At 60.8% G+C, this 23,798-nt stretch overlaps 2 protein-coding genes across 2 annotated transcripts; one reads left to right on the forward strand and one right to left on the reverse strand.

Annotated features, from left to right (window-relative positions):
• Nucleotides 1-431: 431 nt before the first annotated feature.
• Nucleotides 432-10,519, reverse strand: STRC (stereocilin). Its single transcript, XM_052808913.1, has 24 exons — nucleotides 10,362-10,519; nucleotides 10,263-10,287; nucleotides 8,520-9,783; nucleotides 8,104-8,166; nucleotides 7,855-7,971; nucleotides 7,323-7,495; nucleotides 6,836-7,022; nucleotides 6,408-6,523; nucleotides 6,113-6,245; nucleotides 5,637-5,819; nucleotides 5,438-5,476; nucleotides 4,970-5,257; nucleotides 4,837-4,895; nucleotides 4,320-4,610; nucleotides 3,791-3,926; nucleotides 3,514-3,713; nucleotides 3,362-3,452; nucleotides 2,851-3,019; nucleotides 2,449-2,618; nucleotides 1,939-2,094; nucleotides 1,720-1,862; nucleotides 1,430-1,578; nucleotides 1,232-1,329; nucleotides 432-1,022 (listed from the first exon to the last, which is right to left on the reverse strand). Exons 3-24 carry the CDS (start codon nucleotides 9,123-9,125, stop codon nucleotides 432-434), a joined length of 4,158 nt encoding a protein of 1,385 aa, XP_052664873.1. The 5' UTR covers nucleotides 9,126-9,783; nucleotides 10,263-10,287; nucleotides 10,362-10,519.
• Nucleotides 10,520-13,781: 3,262 nt separating this feature from the next.
• PDIA3 (protein disulfide isomerase family A member 3) lies at nucleotides 13,782-22,549 on the forward strand. The gene is made up of 13 exons (XM_052808346.1): nucleotides 13,782-13,997; nucleotides 14,181-14,259; nucleotides 15,159-15,276; nucleotides 15,718-15,825; nucleotides 16,733-16,862; nucleotides 17,340-17,456; nucleotides 17,942-18,067; nucleotides 18,617-18,799; nucleotides 19,339-19,447; nucleotides 20,329-20,457; nucleotides 21,192-21,271; nucleotides 21,797-21,854; nucleotides 22,140-22,549. The coding sequence occupies exons 1-13, from the start codon at nucleotides 13,855-13,857 to the stop codon at nucleotides 22,257-22,259; spliced, it is 1,500 nt and encodes a 499-aa protein (XP_052664306.1). The 5' UTR covers nucleotides 13,782-13,854; the 3' UTR covers nucleotides 22,260-22,549.
• The last annotated feature ends 1,249 nt before the right edge of the window (nucleotides 22,550-23,798 follow it).

Consider the following 23,798-nt stretch of genomic DNA (forward strand, 5'->3'; position numbering starts at 1 on the left):
GATCTCCCCAGTGCCCTGTGTCCCTGCAGAGAGGCACCCACCCGGGTCTGGGTTTCCTGTGCCTTCCCTGAGCAGCCCTCCCCGGGATTTCCCTGAGCCACTGCTTCCCTGGGGAAAGGGCTTGGGGGGCTGCTGGGGCTGCCATGGTCTGAGGGGCTGCAAGGGACTGCGTGTGGGTAGGGAGCTGGGGCTGGGGGGCATCTTCCTGCAGGGTGCCAGGAGCTGCTGGGACAGTCAAAGCCAGGCAGGGAAAGGTGCTCTGGGGCCATGTGTCACTGCAGGCAGCCAGGGAGCAGAGCTCGTTGCTTATGCCATCACAAGTTTATTACTGGGATGCTCACAGAAAGCAGCGGGTCAGGCAGAGGAGGAGAACCAAGCTGAAGCCGGACTGGGGCCTGGCTCCACTCCTGCCTGCAGGAGAGAAAGCACTGTCAGTGCTGAGCATGCCAGCACCAGCACTCCGTGGAAGGGCTCACATGCCGGGAGCCCTCACAGTGCTTGCAAGTGCGCACACAACCCCCCATGTGCACAGTTCTGGGCAGGGACAGCACCCTCTGCTGCTGCCCCCAGAGCTGCCGCTCAGGACGTGGGTTTAGAGCAGGGGGCAGCAGCAGGGAGGACTCCGGGCAGAGGTGGGATGGGACTCGGCCGAGAGAGAGTATGAGCTGGGCAGGAAGCCAGGCCAGCCTCCCCGCAGGGTAGCACTGCAGGCTCTGGGGCCAAACCCCTGCACAACCTGAGCCCTCCCAGCATCCCAGGGTGCCCATGCTGAGCCTGGCGGTGCAGAGCAGGGACAAGGGGCGACCGGGCAGAGCTGCCCACGGCAGGCAGGCGGGGTGCTGCGTGGGGACAGAAGCCACCCAGCCACTCTCACCTTGGCCGTCCCGGGCAGCCTGTCCCTCATGCTGAGCACTGGCCAGGGCCTGGCGCTGGGCGCTGCTGAGCCACTGGCGCTGCCCCAGGGTGACAGCCGCGGCCTGGATGCTGGAGAGGGTGCGCAGCTGAGCTGGGCCAAAGACCACCTGCGGGGAGAAGGCAGCCAGCCATGGCGATGCCCTGCACCAGCTCCTCAGTGCAGCCAGGACACATCCCACCTCCATGCCTCAGTGTGTGGCTTAGGGGGCGTCCCACCACCCTGGCCCAGCCAGGAATCCCCCTTCCCCTGCATGCAGGGGGACAGTGCCATGCGTGCCCCAGCTGAGCGTGCCAGTGGACAATGCCAGGAACTCACTGCAAACTTGGGTGCCGGGACAGCAGCGATGGCCCGGGGTGTGAGGGCCCAGATCTGCTCAGGGACCAGCGCAGAGAGGACGATGTCGGGGAGCCCAGCTGGGGCACAGAGGGCAGGGTCAGGACGCTGTCCCTGGGCACAGGGGACAGCAGGGCAGGCAGCAGCAACCGCAGGGCTTGGCCCCGTCCCAGCCCTCACCTGCCAGCGTCCCGACCTCTGCGAAGATTTCTGGTCCCCAGGTGGCGGCTGGGCCGAAGGCAGCACTGGAGGTCAGGCAGGCAGCCAGCACCTCCGCCTGCTGCTCTGTACAGCGCAGGCTCAGCGAGCCCAGGAAAGGAGCAGCTTTGCTGCGGGGAACAGGCAGCATCGAGTGGCCATGTGCTGGCCCCAGCACTGCTGTCTGTACCAAGGCAGCGGGTGGTGCCCGCTCCTCTCCTCTTGGTCCCCAGCCAGGGCTTGGCCCGCACTCCCCGTGGGCATACACCCACCTGAGCTCCCGGCTGTCCAGGCCCCGCAGCTCAGCCGCTGACAGCCCGCAGATCAGGTGCCCCAGTGCCACCAGCTCAGGCAGCCCCAGGCCCCGGGCACTCACCCCACGCTGCCGCAGGAAGGCGGACACCACGGCCCGCATCTGGGGGAGAGCCCGTCACAGGGACCATCCACCCCCTGTCCCCCCCCCGCCCCCACCCCTGCCCCCAGGGCTTCACCTGCTCAGGTGACCAGCTGTCCAGCTCCCCCAGGGCAGAGAGGGCCCCCCAGTCAGGAAGCAGCAGCTCCCGCAGCTCCGGCTCGCTCAGCTGGGTGGCCAGCCGGCCCAGGCGCAGGGTCTGGGCTGGCTCCAGCGCCCCGGTGCTGCCCCACAGCTGCAGCACCAGCAGCTCCACGAGTTGCCGGCAGTCCCCAACCCAGCACTGCCAGGCAGCACCAGCATAGCCCCCCCACGGACAGCCCCCCAAGGCCAGCACAGCTGCCCACGGACAGACCCCAAGGCCAGCACAGCCCCCCAAGGACAACCCGCACAAGGCCAGCACAGCCAGCCCACAGGCAGCCCCCCAAGGCCACCAAAGCCCCCCCAAGGACATTCCCCCCCAGGCCAGCACAGCTCCCCACATCCAGCACCTCCCCTTCAGGGCCAGCACAGCCCAGCAGAGCCCCACCACCCCCACCAGCACGGCCCCCCATGTGCCCCCCCCAACCCCGTCCATGTCCCCCCTCACCCGCCGGGCCTGGCCCAGGGCAGCCCGGAGCTGGTCGGGGCGCAGCGCTGTGTCCTGGCTGAGCAGCCCCAGGCAGCCCTCCAGCTGCTGGGGGGCCATGGCGGCCAGCTGGGCTGCGCTCCACACCGCAGGGAAGGTGGCACGCATGTCGGCACAGCTGGGCACGGGGGCTGCAGAGCTGGCCTGAGCAGGCTGGCCCCAGCACGAGGGGGACACACCAGCCGGGGAGGAGTTGGCATGGGGACACTGGGCACTGGGGACATAGGGCCAGCCCAGGGAGGGAACAGCATGGGGAACATGGGCAGCAGGGGCACAAAGTGTGTGGGCAGGGCATGGGAGGGCACCAGGGACAGGAGGTACACGAGCGGGGACAGGGCTGAGGGGGGGAGTGCACGGTCTCACCTCGCTCCCCTGGCCTGGCAGCTGCCACCAGTGGGGCCACCAGCACTTCCTGCGGGCTGGGGTCCTCACCCAGGGTGCCAGGGGGGTGGCAGAGGTGTCCCAGCTCACTCTGCTCCCAGTCCCGCTGGTTCTGCAGCAGCTGCTCCACCGTGTCTCTGCTCAGCAAGTCCTGGGGCAGCATTGGGAGGACGTGGAGAGAGGGACCAGGACAGACCCCACCAGCAGAAAGGCCCAGGGGAGCAGCAAGGACGGCACAGCCACAGGGGCGAGAGTGCTGGTGGGTTGGTTGGCACAGCCACAAGGACGGGGCACCGGCAGGGACAGCACAGCCACAAGGGTGGGACACCATTGGGGATGGCACGGCCACAAGGATGTGGTACTGGTGGGGACAGCACAGCCAGGGGGATGGGGCACCGGTGGGGATGGCACAGCTCCAGGACCAGGTGGAGGGGCCGGGGCCTGACCAGCCATGGGGCAGTGCAGTGGCAGTGGGATGGGACACGGTGCTCACCCGGGGGATGGCACGCAGGCTCTCGAGGGGCAGCAGGAAGACCAGGCGCCCCAGCTGCTGCAGGGTGGGCAGGCGCCAGCCTGGCGGGGTCCTGCGGGAACGGGCGTCAAGGTGGCACTGGCAGGGCCCCGTGCCCCCTGGCCGCCACCTACCCCAGCGCCTGCTCCGACAGCAGCAGCCGCCCCAGCTCGGCACCCGCCTCCGCGGCCAGGCAGGTGTCCTGCAGGTCCCCCAGCCGTGGCAGCAGGCTCTGGGGCTGGACGCGGGCCACAGTCTCCCGGCCCAGGAACCCCACCAGTGGGCCCAGCCGGTCCAGGTCCTCCCCACCCAGCTCCGTCCCTGCTGGGAGCCGCTGCAGGAGGGAGAGCAGAGGAGTGAGGGCAGGTGGCTGCATCTCCCTGCGCCCTGTGCTAGGCTCCCTGCCCTTACCAGGGAGCGCAGGGCCCCACGGGCCAGGGCTGCCCGGCGGGTAGCCGGCAGGGCCAGCAGGCTGCGGGGCTGGCGGATTGCATGGTCCAGAACCAGCCGCATCATGGCATCAGGCAGCATCTCCACCAGCTTCGCCCTGCAGGAGCCAGAGCACAGCTGGGCACTGCAGGGCAAGGGGCTGCTCTGCCCAGGGATGAATGGGGCACTAAACCCCATCCTGCAGACCCCCTCTCACAGCAGGGGTGCCCAGGCACCAGGCAGGGCCTGGCCCTAGGGCTGCCCCCAGGACCAGGGGCTGGGGGTGCCAGGAGGGCAGTGGTGCCTGCTGAGGGCTCCTGCCACCAGTCCCTGCTCCACATGCAGGGGCAGCAGGGCAGGGGCTTACTGGTCCCTTGGAGACACAAGGATGGTGATGGGCCCAAAGAGGGGGCTGTAGGCCAGCAGGCAGTGCTTTCCCCACCACAGGGAAAGGGGGCAATGGGAGCAGAAAGGGCCCTGCATGCCAGGGCCAGCTGCTCCTGACACCTACGGCAACTCCATGAGGAACCGAGGTCCCAGCCATGCCATCTCCTCCTCGGAGAGCGCAGGACGCCTGAGCACCTCCTCCTGCACGCAGCGCCTCTGGGGACACCATGCTTTGAGTGCAGGACAGGGACAGGCTGCCTGCGAGCCACAGGGGTTGCGGAGCCTCCTCCTTACCAGGCTGGCAGGCAGGGAGCGAGGCTGCACATAGAGGGTTCGGAGAGCCCCCAGGAAATCCTCCCGGCCCAGCTCCTGCAGCGCCATGCAGCTCATGCCCACCACCAGCGAGCCCAGGGCACTGCAGGATGACAGCATTAGACCCTGTCAGGACTTCACCGACCCAGCCCCATAGACACCCGCTCAACCCTGCCCAGGGCCCTGCCAAGGCTCCCGCCTCCTGCCCAGGGCACCCAGCCCTTTCCCAGCTCCATTCCCTCTGTGGGACCCCAGAGGCTGCTCCCAGATGTCCCCGTCCCCATGCCCCAGCTGGTGCCCGTTGGTCAGCCTGGGTGGGCTGCTCTCACCCAGCAGTGTGGTGGCTGCGGTTAGTGCTGGCTCCCACCTCCCTCCAGAGGAGCTGGGCCTGTTGGGGGGGGCAGCTGTGGGAGGCACAGGGGGGCAGCACCTTCCCCCACAGCCCTGTGCCCAGCCTCTGACCTGCTGTGGGGACCAGGGCAGGTTCAGGTCCCACAGAGCCCCCCGCAAAGCCTGGGCACCACGATGCAGGAGCTGGAGGGGGAGCAGGGGCAGGAGGCAGTGGGGCCAGCCGTCCAGGGGCTGCAGAGCCTGCAGCAGGGATGCCGTCTGCGCCGCTGAGAGCAGGGGTAGGGCTGGCCCCAGGCATGCACAGCCTTGGACCCGGAGGGGGTCCAGGACAGCTGCCAGCAACGCAGGTCCCAGGCCTGGCAGGAGAGGACACAGCCTGGCTGCTTCCCCCGCTGTCACCTGCAGAGAAACGTGCTAGCCTTGCTCGGGCAGCTGTGGCACAGCAGGGCTGCACCTTGCACAGGGACCCTGAGGCAGCCCAGGCAGGCATGGGTGTGTGAGATCTGGGGCTGCCCTCAGGCACCAGGGCACAGCACCCGCAGCCCATCCTTTTCCTGCAGAGGCACCTCGGACACTCACATTGTCCTTCTGGACAGCCCATGCGAGCAGGAAGGATGCCTGGGGGCAGGACAAGGCAGTGGTGGTCAGCAGTGACAGCATAGCCCGGGCAGGGCGCGAGGCTCGGAGGCTGTCTGGCTGCACTGCACTGGAGTCTCTGACAGTGCCCTGGGCTCGGGGACCCCCCGGCCCAGGGTGTCTGCAGCCAAGCTGGACTCACCTGGGCACGCGTCAGCTGCATTGGCCGCAGCTGGGGCAGGAGGGCATTCAGCTGGGCAGCTGACAGGCGCTGCAGGAAGCCCACTCCCATCTCAGGGAGGACGCCCCTCCATGCTGGCAGCTCCCCAGGGCTCACCATGGCCAGGCTGGTGGAGCGCAGCAAGTCTGCCAGGGCGAGCATGACCTGCCAGTGTGGAGCAGGAGAGGCCGTGAGCCCAGGGCTGGTGGGCAGCTTGCCCCAGCCCCTGTCACAGGAGGAGCCACAGGGCAAAAGTGGAGCTGGTGCTGGTGCCTGGCCTGATGTGCTGCCTGACTGGGAGCTGCTGCCCTGGCACCCCTATTCGTGCCAGCACATTGTGGCCAGGCTCCCCCAGAGAGCAAGGGGATGGGAGCTGAGCCCCACAGGGTGCCCATCCACGAGGTGCCCCTGGGGTGGCCTGGCACAGCCCACGCATCCCTCCCGGGGGGCTGGCTCACCCGCCCGTGCTGCTGTAGGGTCCCTGCAGCTGCACACGCCAGCAGGCTCTGCTCCACTGCCCCCCGGGGGTCCCGCAGCCATGCCAGGTCCTGCAGGTCCTCAGGGCTCAAGAAGCAGGCAAGGGCCCCTAGCCTGTACAGAAAAAGCCTGTTAGCGGGCAAGGGCAGCCCTGCCAGCACCCATCTCAGCCCCACTCTGCAGCAAGGCCACGGCCTTCACAGCAGGACCAAGGCTCTGCACCAGCCCAGCCTGGGGCACGGCTGTGCCGCCACTGGCAGCCCCCATCACGCTCACCTGTGCCCGGGCTTGGGGCCAGCTGCATGGCTCCTGTTTGCCAGGCTGCCTGCTACATGGCGGCCCTGCACCAGCCCCAGCCGCAGCAGCTGCCAGCCATCCCCCAGCCCCCAGATCTGGGCAGGCAAAAGGTGAGACTTGGCTCAGGCCTCCTGACCAGACCTGGGGCTTCCAGCCAGGGCTGTGGCTTCAGCATGCAGGGCCAAGGAAGGGCATACAGGGGTCCCAGCCAGGGGGGTGCAGGATCGGGGGTGAAGGATCAGGGGTGCAGGGTTGGGCAGGGTGAGATTCCCAGCTCGGGGGCACAGGGATCCCCGCCTGCTGTGGGCAGGGCCGAGGGTGCAGGGCTGGGATCCCTGCCTGCCGTGGGTGAGGGCACGCTGGCTGGGCAGAGCAGCCTGCGCGAGGGCCCGGGGCTCACATCCCACCTGCTGGGGCGTGAGCTGCAGGAAGCAGCGCAGCGGCAAGTGGGGCAGCAGCGGCAGGACGGCACGAAGGAAGCTGAGGGGCCACGTGGGCACAGCCCCGAGGAAGGGGGCCTGCAGCAGGCGCCTGGCAAAGGCGGCCTTCTGCCCCCGCGTCAGGCGGGCACTGTGAGTCCGCAGGGTGGCGAGGCTGTGGGGACAGAGTGCTGGGGCACAGCTGCAGAGAAACCTCCCAGCCCCGCACCATGAACCCACCTCAAAGGGCACCCCAGACACCATCACCAAGCACGTGCCCCACAGAGCCCAAGACCCAGGGGCACTTAGAGGCCTTCTGCACAGCTATTGCATGGCCTGCTTGGGCTGGAGCTCTGCAGGGGACAGGGCACCATGGGGCTGGGCTGGGGTCTCTGCAAGCGATGGCAATGCAGGGCACAGGCCGGAGCTGGCCACACCATGCGTGGGGGCAACTCAGGCACCCAGCACCGCTTACACGCTCTCATTGGCCAGGAGGGCCGGCGGAAGCCTCGCAATGTCAGACACAGCCAGGAAGGGGATGAACTGCGACAGGCTGACAAACAGCTGGGGGGTGAGATGGGGCAATCCACGGAGCAGCAGCACGGCCAGCAACGGCAGCGCCTCCTCCCCGGACATGGGTGACGGCACCTGCAAAGCTGCGTGAGCCCCAGCTCTGGCAGGACACAGCCCCGCGGAACCAGCACAGGCCCAGTGCCGCCCAGCCGTGCCCCGGGAGAGCACCCCCATGCACGGGCTCTGCACGCCTGCGCTCTGCACACACACCCCCTGGGCATGGGCTCTGCAACCCCTCACACATGGGAGCTCTGAACTCCAGCAAGCACGGCCTCTCCACCTGCCCTGTGCAAGGTCTACACCCCCATATGTGGCTGTACCCCCACATGGTGTGTGCCCCCCACACGCGGGCTCTTCCCCTCCCATCACACAGGCTCTGCAACCACGGCACATGGGCTCTGCACACCCTGCCCCATCCCAGTCCCTCTAACCACCTCCCCGCGCAGCCGGTGCCAGGAGCGGTGCAGCAGGGCCAGGAAGCGCTGCACAGCCTCGGGCCCCGCCGCGAGCAGCAGTCCCTGGAAGCTCTCCTCTGGCATCTGCAGATACTCCTGCGGGGAGGCTGCAGCTCAGCACAACCAGCAGCAGGAACCCCGGCCATGGGAGCGCAAGGGGCAGGCAGGCCCTCTGCTCCACAGGATCCTGGGTGGGCCAGGAACCTGCCTGGCTGGGTAGGGCAATACCTGCGCCAGGATGTCCAAGGCAGGAGCACCCTCGCTGTCCTGGAGCAGGTCCCAGAGCACAGCCTGCAGGAGAGAGCAGGACTGCACTCCCTGTGTCCCAGCCCAGACCTTCCCCCAGAGCTCCTCGCCCAGTACCCCACAGCGGGTCTGGGGCAGCCTTGCTGTGGCTTCACCCCAAGCTACAGCCCTGACACCCCAATCCAGGACTGACCGTTCCCAGCCACTGGTGGCTGAGCAGACCACATGCGCTGGTCCTGCTCCCACCATGGCTGGCACTGGACAGGGACCCCAGGACTGGGGCCTGCACCCTGCCCAGATCCCGCAGCTGGCGGGAGGGGTCCCTGGGTCTGGCACCCTGACCACTGTCCCGCACCCAGGGAGGCCCTCGCTCACCCCCTCAGCGCTGCCCAACTCACACTAAAGCAGCTCAGCAGCTCCCTCTTGGCCGACACCCTGTGCTCCCACCCCAGGTACCGGCCCACAGCTCGCAGGATGCCTGTAGATGCGTTCGCCCTGAGCAAACCCCAGAAGGAGGTGTTGTCCACGAGACTGGAGAGGAGGATGGCATCGCTCAGCTGCTCCCCAGCCACCTGCCCAGCCTCCTCTCGTCTGGAGAGGGCCAGGCTCCGGTCAAGCAGGCGCAGGAGGTAGTTCACGTGGGGGGCCCAGCCTGGAGCCTCCTCCTGGCACTGTGGGAGCTGCGAGGCCAGCCCCAGCAGGTAGGCGGCCGGGTCTGGGCAGAGCTCTGCAGCGTCCAGCCTAGGGTGCAGGGGCAGGAGCGCCAGGAGCTGCTTCAGCAGGCAGTGTCCCCCGGGCAGGGTGCCCTGGCAGTGTACCCCGACCACAGGCTGGGGATGCCCCAGCAGCTGCAGGAGGGAGGCATTGGTGCACACCAGCTCCTGGAAGCAGCTGGGAGGCACAGTCCTGCACAGGTCCAAGAGGCCAGCGTTCCCCCGTGCCCACAGGCTCTGGGCCCTGAAGGAGCAGGGGTCTGCGCCCCCAGGCTCTGAGGCGCTTGGCATCTGTGCCTGGGGCTGGGGATCGCCGCACAGCTGGGAGAGCCAGGCCCGGAGGTCAGTGGGCAGCAACTCACGGCTCCCGCTGCCGCAGAGCCGGGCGCCCCAGAGCACGCGGCTTCCCAGGAAGCAGCTCCAGGCGTCCTCCCAGCGCGCACCCAGCGGGCAGGCACTGCGGCTGGGGGGCCGGGCCCCTGCCAGGCCCCGGGCCAGGTCGGCACAGAGCTGCTCCAGCAGGTCCTGCTGGGGCCCAGGGGTCTCCCTCAAGGAGGTGTTGCTGCAGACAGTGCTGTTGAACTGGGCAGGGTAGTGCTCCCAGCAGGCCCGGGCCCATGCTGAGCCTCCCTCACCCGCAGAGAGGTACCAGGCTGCATTGGAGCAGGCAGCCCCCAGGTCCCCTAGGCGCTGGCCGGAGCCCCGGGAGCTGTTGAAGAGGTTGCAGTAGAGGTAGACCGTGAAGTTGGAGATGCCTGGCAGCCCAGGGACACTGTCATTGCACACAGTCTCCAGAACAGGGGGCAGGAGCGAGGGCTGGCCCTGGGGCACGGAAGCTGCTGCCCGGGGGACAGGCTGGAGGCAGCCGGGGAGGGGCGGCGGAGCGGGGAGCACCCCAGCCGTGAAGCCCAGGCCCCGGGCGTCCCAGCTGAGGTTGTGGTGGAAGCCCCTGGAGCACAGAGATCGGATCAGTAACCGCGCTGGCCGGGGCAGCCCCAGCATCGCTCTCCAACAGAGTTGCCCACTGCAGCCCTGCCCGCCCCAGAGGAACCCCTTGTCTGCGGGCCAGGTGCCTGCGCTGCGCATCCCATCCCGGCCCGTGACCGGGGCGCCCAGCACGGCTCATCGCCCGCCCCGTCCCGTCCCGCCGGGGCACCCAGCACGGTTCATGGCCTGGCCCGGCCCGGCCCAGCCCGGCCCGCCCCGCCCCCGGGAGCGGCGGCTCCCGCCGTGCTGTCGGGCCGGCCGGGGCACAGGTCCGGAGCCGCCCCGGCGCAGCAGCCCCGCTCCCCTTTCCGTGCCCCACGGCGGGCTCCTCCGGCGCCGGCCCGCAGCCCACCCCGCCGAGCCTCGGGCGGCCCCAGCGGGGCGGGGACCGGGCTCCCCGGCAGCGGCGGGAGCGGCGGGGCGTGCGGCGGCCCGACTCACCAGAGCAGCAGCTGCGGCAGCGTCCCTGCGGGCGAGCGCGGCCGTCAGGCGGCGGCGGGGCACCGGGCACCGGGCGCGGGGGCCGGCGGCGCCGCTCACCTGCGCAGCGCCCGTCGCTGTCGGTGCGTGGGGCCCCCAGCGCCCGCGCCGCCGCCCGCAGCAGGGTGTCCCGCAGCCCCGGCGCGCGGCTCCGGAGGGGCCCGCACGGCCCAGGGCCCGCGTCCCGCTCCTCCGGCCCGGCCCGGCCCGCCGGCAGCTGCCGGCGCGGGCGGGGCGGGGAGGGCGGCCCCCCGCCGGGGCGGCCCCGCAGCCCGTGGGGGAGGCCGAGGAGCGCGGGCCGGCGCCGGCGGCTCCGCGGCGGGAGCAGCAGCCGCACCGGCCCCCGCGGCTCAGCCGCCAGCCCCGGGCCGGGCGGGAGGCCGGAGAGCTCGTCCGCGCCCCCACCGCCGCCCCGCGGGGTCGAGGCGGCCCCGCTCGCCGGCGGGGCCCCCGCGGCCTCCGGCGGGCTCTGCCCGGGGGCCGGCGTCCCCCCGCGCCGCCGGGCTCCGGCTCGTGGGACGGGCGGGACGGCGTCGCTCGGTCGCGGTGCGGCCCGGGGCTGGAGGACGGGCGCGAGGCGTCGGGCCGCGGCGCCGCTCCCGCCCGAGGCAGCTCCTGCGGGGAAGGTCCGGCTGGCCGGGACGCCACACGGCACGGCTCCCGCCAGCCGCCCCGGCCTCAAGGGCCCGGCGAGCATCGCCCCTCCGCAGGGCCCCGCTCTTCGGGAGCCCTGCCGCTCTCTGCACGGCTCCGCAGCGTGTCACCACCCGAGACCACCACCCACGTTTCCAGAGCTGGCAGGACATAACCCCCCCCCCACCCCCCGTGGCTGGACCACTGCAGGGGACCAGCCTGGCCCTTGACGCCCAGGTCTGCAGGGCAGCTCACACCCCGGGAGCGGGATCTTTGTCCCCGGAGCCGTGCCCCACTCCCGCACAGGGGGCAGGGGCTGAGAGAGTGGGGCAGCCCCTCGAGCACGGCTCCATTGCAGCAGGGTCTGTGGTCCCGGAGGGTCGTGCTCACTCACCGGAGCTGGGGTCCCGCAGCAACAGCAGGAGCAGCATCCCAAAGCTAGGAAGGGAAGCAGCCATTCCTGTGTCCTGTGGCCAGTGGGAGTGAGGGAGAGGGATAGATGGACGAGGCCCCACAGGGCCTGTGCTGGCAGCTGCCGCAGGGTTGTCCACGTAGCCTGGCACCAGCCCCTGCCACTCTCACACCCTCTGTGGCTCCCAACCTTCCTCCAACAGAGGCAGCCCCAAAGACGTCCTGTCCCACGGACCGCTGAGATGGAGCTGTGCCCTAGCCTTAGCCCCTGCCCCAGCCCGCTCACGCCGCTCCTGCCACCGGGGCTGGAGGCTCCTGGTGCGGCGGGGCTGACTCTCGCAGGCCTCGGCTCGGGGTTGTAACCCGAAGCCGCCGCCGGTCCCGCCGCCGCAGAGGGTGCCGAGCTCCTGCATTATTGATGTCGGGAACCCGGCGGGGGCGGGGGCAGCCGGGCTGCGGGGCACCGCCCGGCCCGCGGGCAGCCCGGCTGGCTCGGCCGGCTGCGGGAGCGGCTCCCGCGCTGGGTCTCCCTGGGGCAAAGGCGGCGGGCCCCGCGCGGCTGACCGGAGCGGGACGGCACCCCCGGCGCCCCCTCCCCCCCGCGGCGGCGGCGGCGGTCCCGGAGCGGTCGGCAGCGGCCCCTGCTGGCCCCGGGGCGCGGAGTAACGGGACAAGCGGCGAGCAGGCTGAGGGGCTGGCGGTGCCCGTTGAACGGGAGGCGGTGCGCGGGGGGCTCCCGGCGGGTCGTACAGCTCTTCCCAGGCGATGGTGCCGGTCCTGCAGCCGTGCCAGCGCCAGCTCCCCGGGGAGCGGCGGGCCCATCAGGGCCCGGGGCCAGGCCGCACCGCCGCCTCCGGGCTCCGGTCTCCGAGGGGGAAGACGGTGGCGGCAGTAGTTCAGAGAGGGGGGCTTCCCGCCGCAGCTGGTGCCGGTGCCTTGCTGGGGGAGCTGCTCTTCCACCTCCTTCTGTTTCTGTAACTGGCCGGGTCATGCTGCAGGTCCTTTCCCACCACCTGCTGCCAGTGCCCCGCCAGCTCCGGTGTCACTGCTGTGCATCCCTGCAGTGTCGTGTACTTGGCACCACTGTCCCCTTGTTCCCTGTCCTTTGTTCCTACATCACCCTCCGTGTTTGTCAGGACACCACGAGTTCATCAAGTGTTTCCTCCTTCATTCTTCTTTTCTTCACCTTCCTAAACTTTTGCTAGCCTGGTCTGGTTTTGGATCCTTTAGTAGCAATTTCTGTAAGGCAAAAACCACCCCATTTTGTTTCCATCACAGGGAAGATCATTTTTTTTACAGCCCTGCAGTTTGAGGTACCATCTCTGGAGTCTTTTCCCATTCCTGGAGTGCTTGGGGAACTGTAATTCCTCCCGTGCCTTTGGAGAAAGCATGTGGTAGCACAGATTTGGAACTGCTGCATGGTGAGCATCCCCACAAACAAGATCGTTAACAGCAGGCAGATTTATGTGGCTCATATGTTATATTCCTCGTACAGGAACAGCACAGGGCCACGGTGCTGCCAGGGCACGGTGGCAGTGACGTGGGAGCAGGGTGTGCCTGCTTGGGGCTGGCCGGTTGACACCGAGCACTTCAGCAGGCATTCCCACCAGCGAAGAGGGTATTTGTGACACTGCAGCCAGGTGGCGGAAGTTGCAGGCTGATGGGATTACGTGGGAAGGACCCGATCCCGGGTTTGGCTAGGAGCACCCAAGCACTGGAAGCCAGGGGAAGGCCGGCCTGCTCCCCACACAGAAGCGGGGCTCCCGTGGGCGGCTGCAGGCCACTGTACGCGGGGGGCTGTGGGCGCAGAGCTGCGGCACAGCCGACAGCCCTCGCCGATGGAGCTGCTGGGTGCTGCCCGGCCGGACGCCGGCCCGTGCGGTTCCCTGGGCAGAAACAAGACCCTCAACACCACGGGCTCGTCTTCCCACAGGCTGGACGAGCCTGACGGCCGCAGTGGGCTTTTTAACAAACACGTGGCAATTCAGTGAGTGAAACCCTGCGGGGACGGACCATCATTCCGGCAGCATGCAGCTCCTGGAGACTCCGCGCCCACAGCCAGGGCACCCCAGCCTGGCGGGAGAGAGCCGGCAGCGGGGCTCAGGGCTGGCCGCTGGGACGGGACGGAGGGTGGCCCGGGCTGCGCCGCGGCTCGGGGAGGGGGCCGAGCCCTGAGGTCGAGCCGGGCCGCCCCGGGAGCGGTCGCTGGTCGGCGCCCGGCGCAGCCCAGAAGGCCGGTCCCGCCGGCGCCGGGCGTCTACCCTACTGCTCTGCGCTGCGCTGTGCTGAGGGCCGACGGCCGGGGCGGGAGGGGCGGGGTCGCCGCAGCTGGCCCCGCCCACCCCTGTCGGCAGGCAATTGGCCGGGGCTGGCGTGACGCGCGTCACGGCACCCAACGGAGAGCTGCCACACGGCAGATCCGCCTGGGGAGGTGGGACTTCCGGCCTGCGGCCCCCGGCGCCTCTTTAACCGCCGCCGCCGCCGAGGAGGGAGCCCCGCGCCGCCCGCCATGTCCGCGCCTCCGTTGCTGCTGCTCCCGCTTCTCGCCCTCGCCGTCCACGCCTCTGACGTGGTGGAGCTCAGCGATGCCGACTTCGAGAGCGGTCTGGCCGAGCGCCCGGGGCTGGTGCTCGTGGAGTTCTTCGCGCCCTGGTGAGGGGCCGCCTGGGGCGGGCGGGAGCGGCGGAGCCGGGCCCTGCGGGGCGCCTGGCCGGCGGGGGGGCCGGGACCGGGGTCTGGGCCGGAGCGGGGGCGGGGGCCGGGACCGGAACCGGGACCGGGGTGGGCCGCGGCGCTCCTGGCTGGCCTAACCCCCCAACTTCCTCGTCCTTCAAGGTGCGGGCACTGCAAGCGGTTGGCGCCGGAGTACGAGTCGGCAGCGACCCGGCTGAAGGGGATCGTGCCACTCGTGAAGGTGAGGACTTGCTGCACCAGCTCATCCCAGGGCAGCTCACGGGCAGGCTTCGGTCAAGTAAAAGCTTTGCTGTTGCAGTCCGCTAACAACGCCTGCTGGTGTGCGCGTCAGGCCTTTTCGAGGCTCTTTAGAGCTCTGCCGGGCTTCATCTCTGTGAAGATTTAGACACCAGGGAATGATCTGGAAGCTGAACCCTGCGCAGGCTGCTGCCACTCAGATGGTGTGCAGAGCATAAAATGGGTGTGTATGAGCGCATAAAAGAGGGCTCGCCCGAACTGGGAGGAAGAAGCCTTCTTTGAGCTGTGTAATCTAGTCTGAGAATTAGCGTAGTGCTGTACTTGATGGTGTTGTCCCTTGACTTACAACGTAAGGGTTGTTGTCCAAGAGCTTTCTTTTCTACCAGATCACCTGTATGGTTTTCTCAAATCAGGGTCTTCCTCTTCCCTGCTGGGAAGTGGCATGGTCTCAACACCATGGCCTCCTTGTCAGCCTATTTTTTCAGGAGGTGTAGGAACTTTAGGACTTATGAGGTGCTAAGAACAGTTGATTCCTGTTAAGTCTGTCACTGATTACAAGAATCTACCCTTTCTAGTGTAGTCTGGTCAAACTCTCAACTACTTAATCTTTGCAGTATTTCCTCAGATATTCTGCTAGGCCTGTCATTACACCCATGCTGCCTCCTTCCCCAGTCTTGACTCTCCAGCTTTTGGTCTTGTAGATGCTTTGTGGATCCTTATACTTTAGGTGAAAGGAATCTAGCCTTGGCTAAAGACACACAAGAGCTTTCAGACCCTCTGGACTTTATCTCTGTATGTGATAACGTGGGCAACAGCAAAGCTGCTTTCTTCTGTGTGTACAGGTGGCTAGGTCACTGAGTAGCAATGTTTCTCTTCCTTTAGGTTGACTGTACAGCAAACTCAAACACCTGTAATAAGTATGGAGTCAGTGGATATCCCACCTTAAAGATTTTTCGAGATGGAGAAGAAGCGGGAACCTATGATGGGCCTAGGACAGCAGGTAAGAGCTCATCAGCAAGCATCTGGCTTGCCGAAATGGTGGCAGAAGGCAGACCCATGTGTAATAGACTTGTCTCAGGGACGTTACATGTGTTGAAGGATACAAAGAAGGTTCTCACCTACACGCACACCCCCACCTTGCCCTTTCCAGAACTCACTGTGCTGGCAGATCCCTGGATGTTTATTATCCCTTAAAACTCTCTTTTAAAAGTGAAGGTTTCCACATTATCTTTCACGCCTTGTACCCTTGATGGGCAGTATCTGGAAAACACTAGAAAGTTCCTCTGTGAAGTTGGTGTTAGCACTCCTTCAATTCGCATCATATTTATTGTATGGGAGAGGTGTATGGATTCTGCAGAAACAACTTTTGCTTTGGGAAGCTTGAAGAATGTCTTGTAGAACTTCCTATTGATCCCTCTAATCATTTAACTTTTCTTTTAAGATGGGATTGTCGGTCATCTCAAGAAACAGGCGGGACCTGCTTCAGTGGCTCTCAACTCTGTGGCTGATTTTGAGAAATTCGTTAGTGATAAAGATGCTTCTGTAGTGGGTGAGTAGATTGAGTGCAGCACTGAAATGAGTGGATGCTCGGCTCTGGGAGGTTTCTTGGGGAATATACTGTGAAAGGATAAGAAGCTGTATCACAAGCTGTAGCAAGAAAAATTCTAGCTGGACCTGAGCAAAAGTTTTTTCATAATGAGAATGATAAAGTACTGGAATGTGTGCCCAGAGGGATTTCAAAACATTCAAATTTTCAAAACTCAGTTGAACAAAGCTCTGAGCAACCTGATCTGACTTTGAAGCTGGTCCTGCTTTGAACAGGAGGTTGGACTTAATGACCTCTGGGGATTGCTTCCAACTCCCCCCCCCCCCCTCCCCCCCGTGATTATTTGACTGTCAGACCTCCTGGCACTGTAGTGTATCTTTTTTTAAAGTTTGTTGCTCTTTTGGCTGGCTGACAACAGGTAGCTTTGGATTGCTACAAAGTACATTCGGTGTTATCTTGTGACATTGGTAGGCTGTCAATATCATATGATTTGACCATGGTTTGTAAGTGGCAATAGCAGCTTTTCTTCGCGCGGATCAGGTGCCATCTTACAAGTCTAACTGGATGAGTATTGATCAGCATTTCCAAACTTATTAAGTACCATTGGCAGTTGTTACCACTAGTAGTGTCACATGGTTACAAACGGCTGTCTTAGTGCTCAGAGGACAACTGCCTTTTGGCTGAGTGACTAAGCTGGGCAGACTCTTGAGTAACTTTCTGCTGGTGGAACGGAAGGAATATAGAAAGGCTCCAATAAAAATGGGAGAGGAGCTGTCAAAGATGAAGGCCTGAACATGCGTTGCAGGACTTGATTCAGAAGTGATCTTTCAGTGCGTTGTGGAGATAAATGATGAGGGCTGTACACTGCTGCTGAGTCAGTTTGGGGTCACCATCTGTTTTTCTGCTGCAGGCTTCTTTGGAGATGCATCTGGTGATGCTTATTCAGAATTCATGAAAGCCGCCAACAACCTAAGAGATAACTACCGTTTTGCACACACCACTGAGGACCAGTTGGTGCAGAAGTATGAGGAAGATGGAGAGTAAGTTACTTAACACAAAGATTTCTTGTTATTGAGACATCTGGAACAAATCCATGGATTCCAGTTGTTAACTGGATTCACTTTCTGAACGTAGCTTAAGGTCTTGTTTCTTCCCCAAGTGCCAGTGGCATATCTCTTTTAGCTCTTTGGAATTGAGATAGAAAGGTACAAATGGTTACAGGCTCTGGAGGCTTAGTGTCTGCCTCCAGGTGGGAAGTATCTCAACAGAGGTGTTTTGCCTCCCCATTGCTTGTTATGGTGGGGGTTTTTTGTCATTGTGGCCTGTCTGAATAATGGAGGGGGGTCTGACAGGTAGATCTAACGCAGTAGTGCCACCAAGAAACTGGACAGTCTTGTTGAAGCTATGAACAGTGAATGTGGGATAGTCACTGGAGACTGGGTTCTTACCTCATCCAGCTGTCATCCTTGGAAACCCAGGGATACTTTAAACTAATTAATTGTACCTGTTCCCCTCAGGGGTATAGTCTTATTCCGTCCTCCACGCCTGACGAACAAGTTTGAGGACAGCTCCATCAAGTACACAGAAGACAAAATCACCAGTGGAAAGATCAAAAAATTCATCCAGGAGAACATGTGAGTGATTCCTCACCAGAGAATGTGATAGACTGGCCCCAGTTGGATTTGGCCCTGTCAGAACTTGTCTTCTCTAGCTGGCATTGCTGCCGCTTCCTGCTTAGTGTCCAAAAGAGCTGTCTTGCCCACACTGTGTCCTTTGGGGACCACTTTCTTTCTAGAAATCCTGGCATGGCTGTTGGCATTTACTCTCCATATTCTTTACAACCACACTTCTGTTTAAAAACTGAGCTTCCTGAGAAGTATGCCAGCTTTGGCCTTATTTAGGTCAGATATAGCCACTGGTGTTGTGGCTAGAGACGGAAATTTGACTTAGAATAATGTGGTGCCTGAATGAACAAAGTGTTTCTTCCTTAGGTCTTACTATTACTGGCATTTGACATTTGTGGGTGGGAAACAAGAGTGTGCTGCATCAAGCCCATTCGTGGGAGGTGATGGGTTCTGGGCAGTGAAACTGGAGCTGCTAACCTCTGTCTACTTGATAGCTTTGGCATCTGCCCGCACATGACCGAAGACAACAAAGACTTGATCCAGGGGAAGGACTTGTTGGTGGCATACTATGATGTGGACTATGAGAAGAACGCAAAGGGCTCCAACTACTGGCGCAACAGGTACACAGCGGCGGGGGTTAATCGGCCTCTCTCCCTTGTTCCTTGCATTGCTGCTATTCACGTAGCTCAGTTTCTCCTATTGTTCGTATGTGAATTCTTCTCTCCCAGAAAGCTTCCAGCTGAGTTTCTAATTGGAACTATTGGAGTGGCTGCTGCCTGCAGAGCCCGAAGCATGCAATATGTGTGTCCTTTGAAACCCTACCTGCTTGCTTTTGGATCCCTAGTCCTTAGACTTTAAGCACGAACTTCCTTACTGGTGCTCTGTGGGATTCTATCCTCTGTATTCCCCAGTGCCTGAGACCCTGGTGGTCATGCTGTCGGGTGCAGGATGAAAGCACACAACATTTGCATAGGCCTCATTCACAATAGACACCAGCTTACCCCTGCTTCTCAACACCATTTCTGTAGGACTTGCCTATGCAGAACACATCACGCCATTGAATTCCTTGTCCAGCATGCACTTCAACTTGAAGGGTGTTAGGTCACGTGGAAGAAAATGTTCCAAAGAATCATGCTTTGTGTTTTGGGGTTTTTTTTTTTTCCCCTCAGGGTTATGATGATTGCAAAGAAGTTCTTAGATGCTGGCCACAAACTGTCTTTTGCTGTTGCTAGTCGGAAAACCTTTGGCCATGAGCTTTCAGAGTTTGGTCTAGACAGCAGCGTGGGTGAGGCTCCAGTTGTTGCCATCAGAACTGCTAAAGGAGATAAATACGTCATGCAGGAAGAATTCTCGTAAGTTTTTGAACTGGGCAGAGTTGCCTCTTGCTTGATGGACTTTGGTCTGGGGGTCTGTGACCAGATCATACTTCCTTAGCTTGGAGGAAACAGGAAAGCTGGATGTTCCGGCTGGAAGAACTGACTGGGTCAAAATGGTTCCTACTCATGTGTTTTCCTGCTCTCTAGAGAGCTTGCAGGCTCTCCTGTTACACAAAGGTGGAGAATTTAACTCAAGGTATTTAAGTGTCTGGTTAGGAACTAAGATGCATTAAAGGGCAGAGGAAATAGTTGTACCTTTCTTCTTGAAAAAAGAAACTTAAGGGTGCTGGAAGGTCTAAAACTTCAAATGGGATGTGCATCCAGCCTCCTGTCAAAACTCTTAAGAGCATCTTTGCACTTGTTCTGGGGTCTTCTAAGCCAGCCCCAGACTGATGCTCTCAGAGATGTAGATGGCATCTGTTCTGTGGGTGGAAGGAGTTTAAATCAGCCTTGAAAGTTTTCCCCTCTCATCCTGTATGTGTGATGATGGCTGTAAAACCTCACTTCACTTTCAGCCGTGATGGAAAGGCTCTGGAGAGATTCCTGCAAGATTACTTCGATGGAAACTTGAAAAAGTATCTGAAATCGGAGCCTGTCCCTGAAAGCAATGATGGCCCTGTGAAGGTGAGTACTGCATCAAGTGTAGCAGCAGCTCCTACCAGTGGACATAGAAACACTGTTCAGCAGCAGCTTCTAGTCATATGCCAGTATCCCATGCTGCAAGTGCTGCGTTGTGGCATCTTGAGAAGCTTCTGCTGTGATAGATGGAAGAAGAATTCACTTGCTTGTTGTATTGCAATTTTCTGAGCCAAGGAAGAAATGCAGCTTGCAGTTTTGATTCCATTTTCTTCTCTCAGCATTGTAACTGCTGCTTGAGCACACTAGTGATGTGCTCTGCAAGTGCAGGATCATCCAGATTTACAGGGATTATGCAAAGGCCTGCTGTCTTGGCTTGTGCTCCCTCATGGCATGGCCTTCAAGTCGGTCGTGACTGCACTATTTTTAAGGAGTTACATGTTCATCTCATTGCTGGGGGGGTGTAGGGTGGTATGACTCCTAACTTTCATCCCTCCCAGTAAATTCTGCCCTGAATGAAAGCATGCCATAGCCTGGCTTTTTATGGTGAGGGCCTTATAAGGGAGTGGAAGGCAGTGCTTGTTTTTGTGTGGATGGGGATGGCCTCACCCAGTCTTGCTGGACTGATGCCTCAGCCTGGAACTTGCTGGGATTAAAAAGAAATTATTTTGACCTCCTCCTGTGAGGATACCAGATACAAACCTCACTTGCAGGTAGTGCTCTTGCCTTATGACAGGTTTTTACCTGCAAGCTGAGGATGTTACAGCTTGGTGAAGAGTTGTGTGTTTTTTGCTGCTTGCTGTGTAGGTACAATGTGACTCTTTACTGGGGGGGGCCAGGCTTTCTTGGGCAGAGTGTATGGAGCATATCATGTTATAGCCTCACTCTTGACTTAGAAAAAACTAACTTCTATGATCAAACATTATCAGGTGGTGGTTGCTGAGAACTTTGATGAAATCGTTAATGCAGAAGACAAAGATGTCCTGATAGAGTTTTATGCACCCTGGTGCGGCCATTGCAAGAATCTGGAGCCCAAATACAAAGAATTGGGGGAGAAGGTAGGTCTGGGACTCTGTTGCAAATGCAAACTAGAATGTTGCAGCACTAAACAATCCTGCAGGTTCTGTCTGTCTAGCCTTTATGATAATGGGCATAATTGTGCTTTCCTGAGGACTAGTGAGTTTTGGCATCTCCTGTGATTGCAGAAGTACATCAGCAGGATTCAGACCATGGTAGCAACCACACTAGTAGGTTTAGCCTGTGCCCTTTGCTGTGGCACATAAATATTCCCTGATTCAGTGACTGGCTGAACTGCCAAAGCTCCTTTTTGGGTCTTTTCCCTCTGCGTGATTATAGTTTCCCATCTGGTGAAGGATAACACTGCCCTGCATGCTTTCACAAGTGGAGAAAATAAATCTGTTCTCCCAGATCTGACCAGACTTTTGCTATGTGGCCATCAGGCACCCCTCCTTCCTGAGCACTGTGTATCCTCACAGCTTACTTTTTAAGGTGGAAGGTAAGCGGTTGCTCTGGGGTAAGCATTCTCTAGAAGTTACACCAGACTAATTCAGCAGGTACCACTGGGAGATGTGTGCTGCATACAGCTGGCTGAGGAGAGACTTTGTTCCCTGTGCCCCTGCTGAGGCAGAAGTAAACTGCTCAGAAGAAATTTGCTCACTTTTTAGCATACTGTGTACACTATCCTCTGATACCACTATCTTTGACGTTGATTGGTGAGGTCCTGGTGTTAACTGTTACAGAGTGGTTACTAATAAGCTTTTTCTACCAACAGCTCAGTAAAGACCCCAATATTATCATTGCCAAAATGGATGCTACAGCCAATGATGTGCCTTCTCCATATGAAGTCAGAGGGTAGGTCTTACTGTTGTTACACCACCGTGTCAGTGGATGAGTTGAGGCTTCTGTCTCTGACCAGCAGCCACAACAGAAGAGCTGAAAGTCTCTGGGGAAGGATGGGTGGGTGCGATTGGCACATGATTGCTATGCATTTGCTTAGTGTGAAGAAATCTAGAGTGAAAACAAAGGACACTTCATCTCCCTTGCTTCTCTGGGATTCTGGTGTCCTGGCTATGCCTGGAGGCCTGTCTTGCTGCTTTTTGAATCTGCTGTGATTCTGTTCTTGGCAGTGTAAAAACAATGCTGGGCTTGCTTTTCTGAAAACAGTTTAGCTAGCAAACTTGGAATTAGTTGAGTTCAGCCAACTCTGCGGACATGGCCAGGCTTTTGGAGGCCGCGCTTGCTGGCTTAAGAGCTGCTGAAACTTACTGTGTTAAACCAGGGGAATGCAGGGTGCAAGTCCCTTTGGTGAGGCTGGCTTGCTGGTCTGAAAGAAAACAGAGCACGTTGGGAGCTCAGATGTCTCTTCTCTCTCCCCAGCTTCCCCACCATCTATTTTGCTCCAGCTGGCAAGAAGCAGAGTCCAAAGAAGTATGAGGTGAGTCTTTTGCTGCTCTTGCTGCTTTGTATAGAAGTGAAGTAGCATCCCGGTGTCCAAATAATGCCGAGCCTCTCTGGAGTTGCAGGTTGCGCTCTGTCCCATTAGTTACTCTGGGAACACAGCCGGTGGTACCTGCTGAGAATGTTTTGCTGCAGGCCCACAGGGAGAGCTCTGCGTGCAGTCACCTTGGCCTCTCACCTGGCACCTGAACCCCCCCCCCCCAGTGAAGGGGAAGCCCACAGGGAGTACAGGCACTGCCTTACTGTCTTGTGCTTTCTGCAGGGTGGCAGAGAAGTGAGTGACTTCATTAGCTACTTGAAGCGGGAGGCAACCAACACTCCTGTGCTGCAGGAGGAAGATAAAACCAAGAAATCCAAGAAGAAGGTGAAGGAGGATTTGTAAAGCACCCACTCGCTATCTGGTCAGGATGAGCTCCGTGTGAATTGGGGAAGCACTGGGCAGACTGGGGCCAGTTCTGGGTTGTGGAGAGCCAGTGACCATGTGGGCCAAGGGGCCCCAGCTGCTGTATCTAGTTCTGTTTAATTTCCTGCCGTCTCTTAGCTGCACTGTTGTGGGGCTCCCCAGACTGGTTTGTTTTGTGGTTTGGGAGGGGGTGGGGGGTAGGGTTATTTTCTAATTTTTTTTTGTACATTTGGAGAAGTGAAACAATAAAATGACCCCCTTAAGATCAAGTGTCTCTGTCCTATGGAGACCTGTCAAACCTAACACCAGGATCCTGCTCTTCATAGGCAGCAACCTCCTACTGTGAGTCTAGTTTCCTTCAGTGAGCCTTTAGAAGTATTAAGTTCAGCCTTTAGCCTGTTCTTCCTCAGGTAAGGCGAGTCCTCCCAGACCATAGTAGCAGCAGCTGCCCCAATGTGCTGTGCTTCAGGTGCTATGTTTATGCAGATTGTGGGCTGAGGGACTCTGGTCACAAATGCTTTTGCTGTCCGCATGCTGCCTCAGCGAGTTTAGAGGTATGTGGTACTTAAATCTGACTGTTGGATCTAGACAAGTGCAGGCATACAGAGCAGTCTGGCATAGGATTTGCTCAGCAGCATACAAGCAGCAGGAATAAATCAGCTTTTAAGCTGGTGAAAAAGTAGTCAAGTGTAGGGGAGGGGTGTGACTAACTACATACTCAACCCAAATGCAGGTAGGGCCAGTGCTGAGGGTGTTTCTCACAGCCAGTAGGCTTGTCTGTGGCTTATATGTGGTTAGGACAGTTAAGACCAGTTAATTGTAAGATCATTACTTCTCTTGGTAGAAAGCAGGCTGGTAGCTGTGGCTTTCTCTTCAGGAGAGAGAGGAATAGGATCCTGTGCTGCAGTCAGATGGTGTGGGCTGTGACCAACCATCTTGGGGTACAGGCAGTCCTAACTTCCTTTGGCCCAGAATGTGCTGACAGGAAGGGCAGGAGCGAGATGGTGGGTGAACAGACACAGGCTGTTGCCCCAGCTATCTGAATTTTTTGGGCTGCATGTGCATTGAAGTGAGGATCAGCAGACTCGTAAGGCACTGCTGTGTTGCAGCAGTTACCATGGTAAGAGCCAGTGCTTGCTTTCTCTGTGGATTCCTACCTCACAACTCCAAAGGCTGTGTACCAATTATTTATTGCTGCTGGAATTCTCCAGGTACAGTAGATCATACAATGCTTAGCACATGGTTCTGTGTCTACAGCAGCTATACAGTACAAGAATTTCTTTCCCAGCTACATTAGTATCTTAAACTGCATCTGCCTTCCGCACTCTGCTGCTGGCTAGCAGGTGCTCCGTGTCCCAGAACAGACATCAAGACACCTTGCAGGGGGAAGCATATGTGTGACATTGGGTGGTCCTTGCGCCTCAGGCTGGCAGGACCCCTGCAGCTGGCTGCAGACTTGAGATGCTAGCACAAGGAACAGGGGAATACAACAGGCTCTACTTCTGACTGCTGATGAGT

This window comes from Harpia harpyja, chromosome 14 (genome assembly GCF_026419915.1).
Source record: "Harpia harpyja isolate bHarHar1 chromosome 14, bHarHar1 primary haplotype, whole genome shotgun sequence".
NCBI lineage: Eukaryota > Metazoa > Chordata > Aves > Accipitriformes > Accipitridae > Harpia > Harpia harpyja.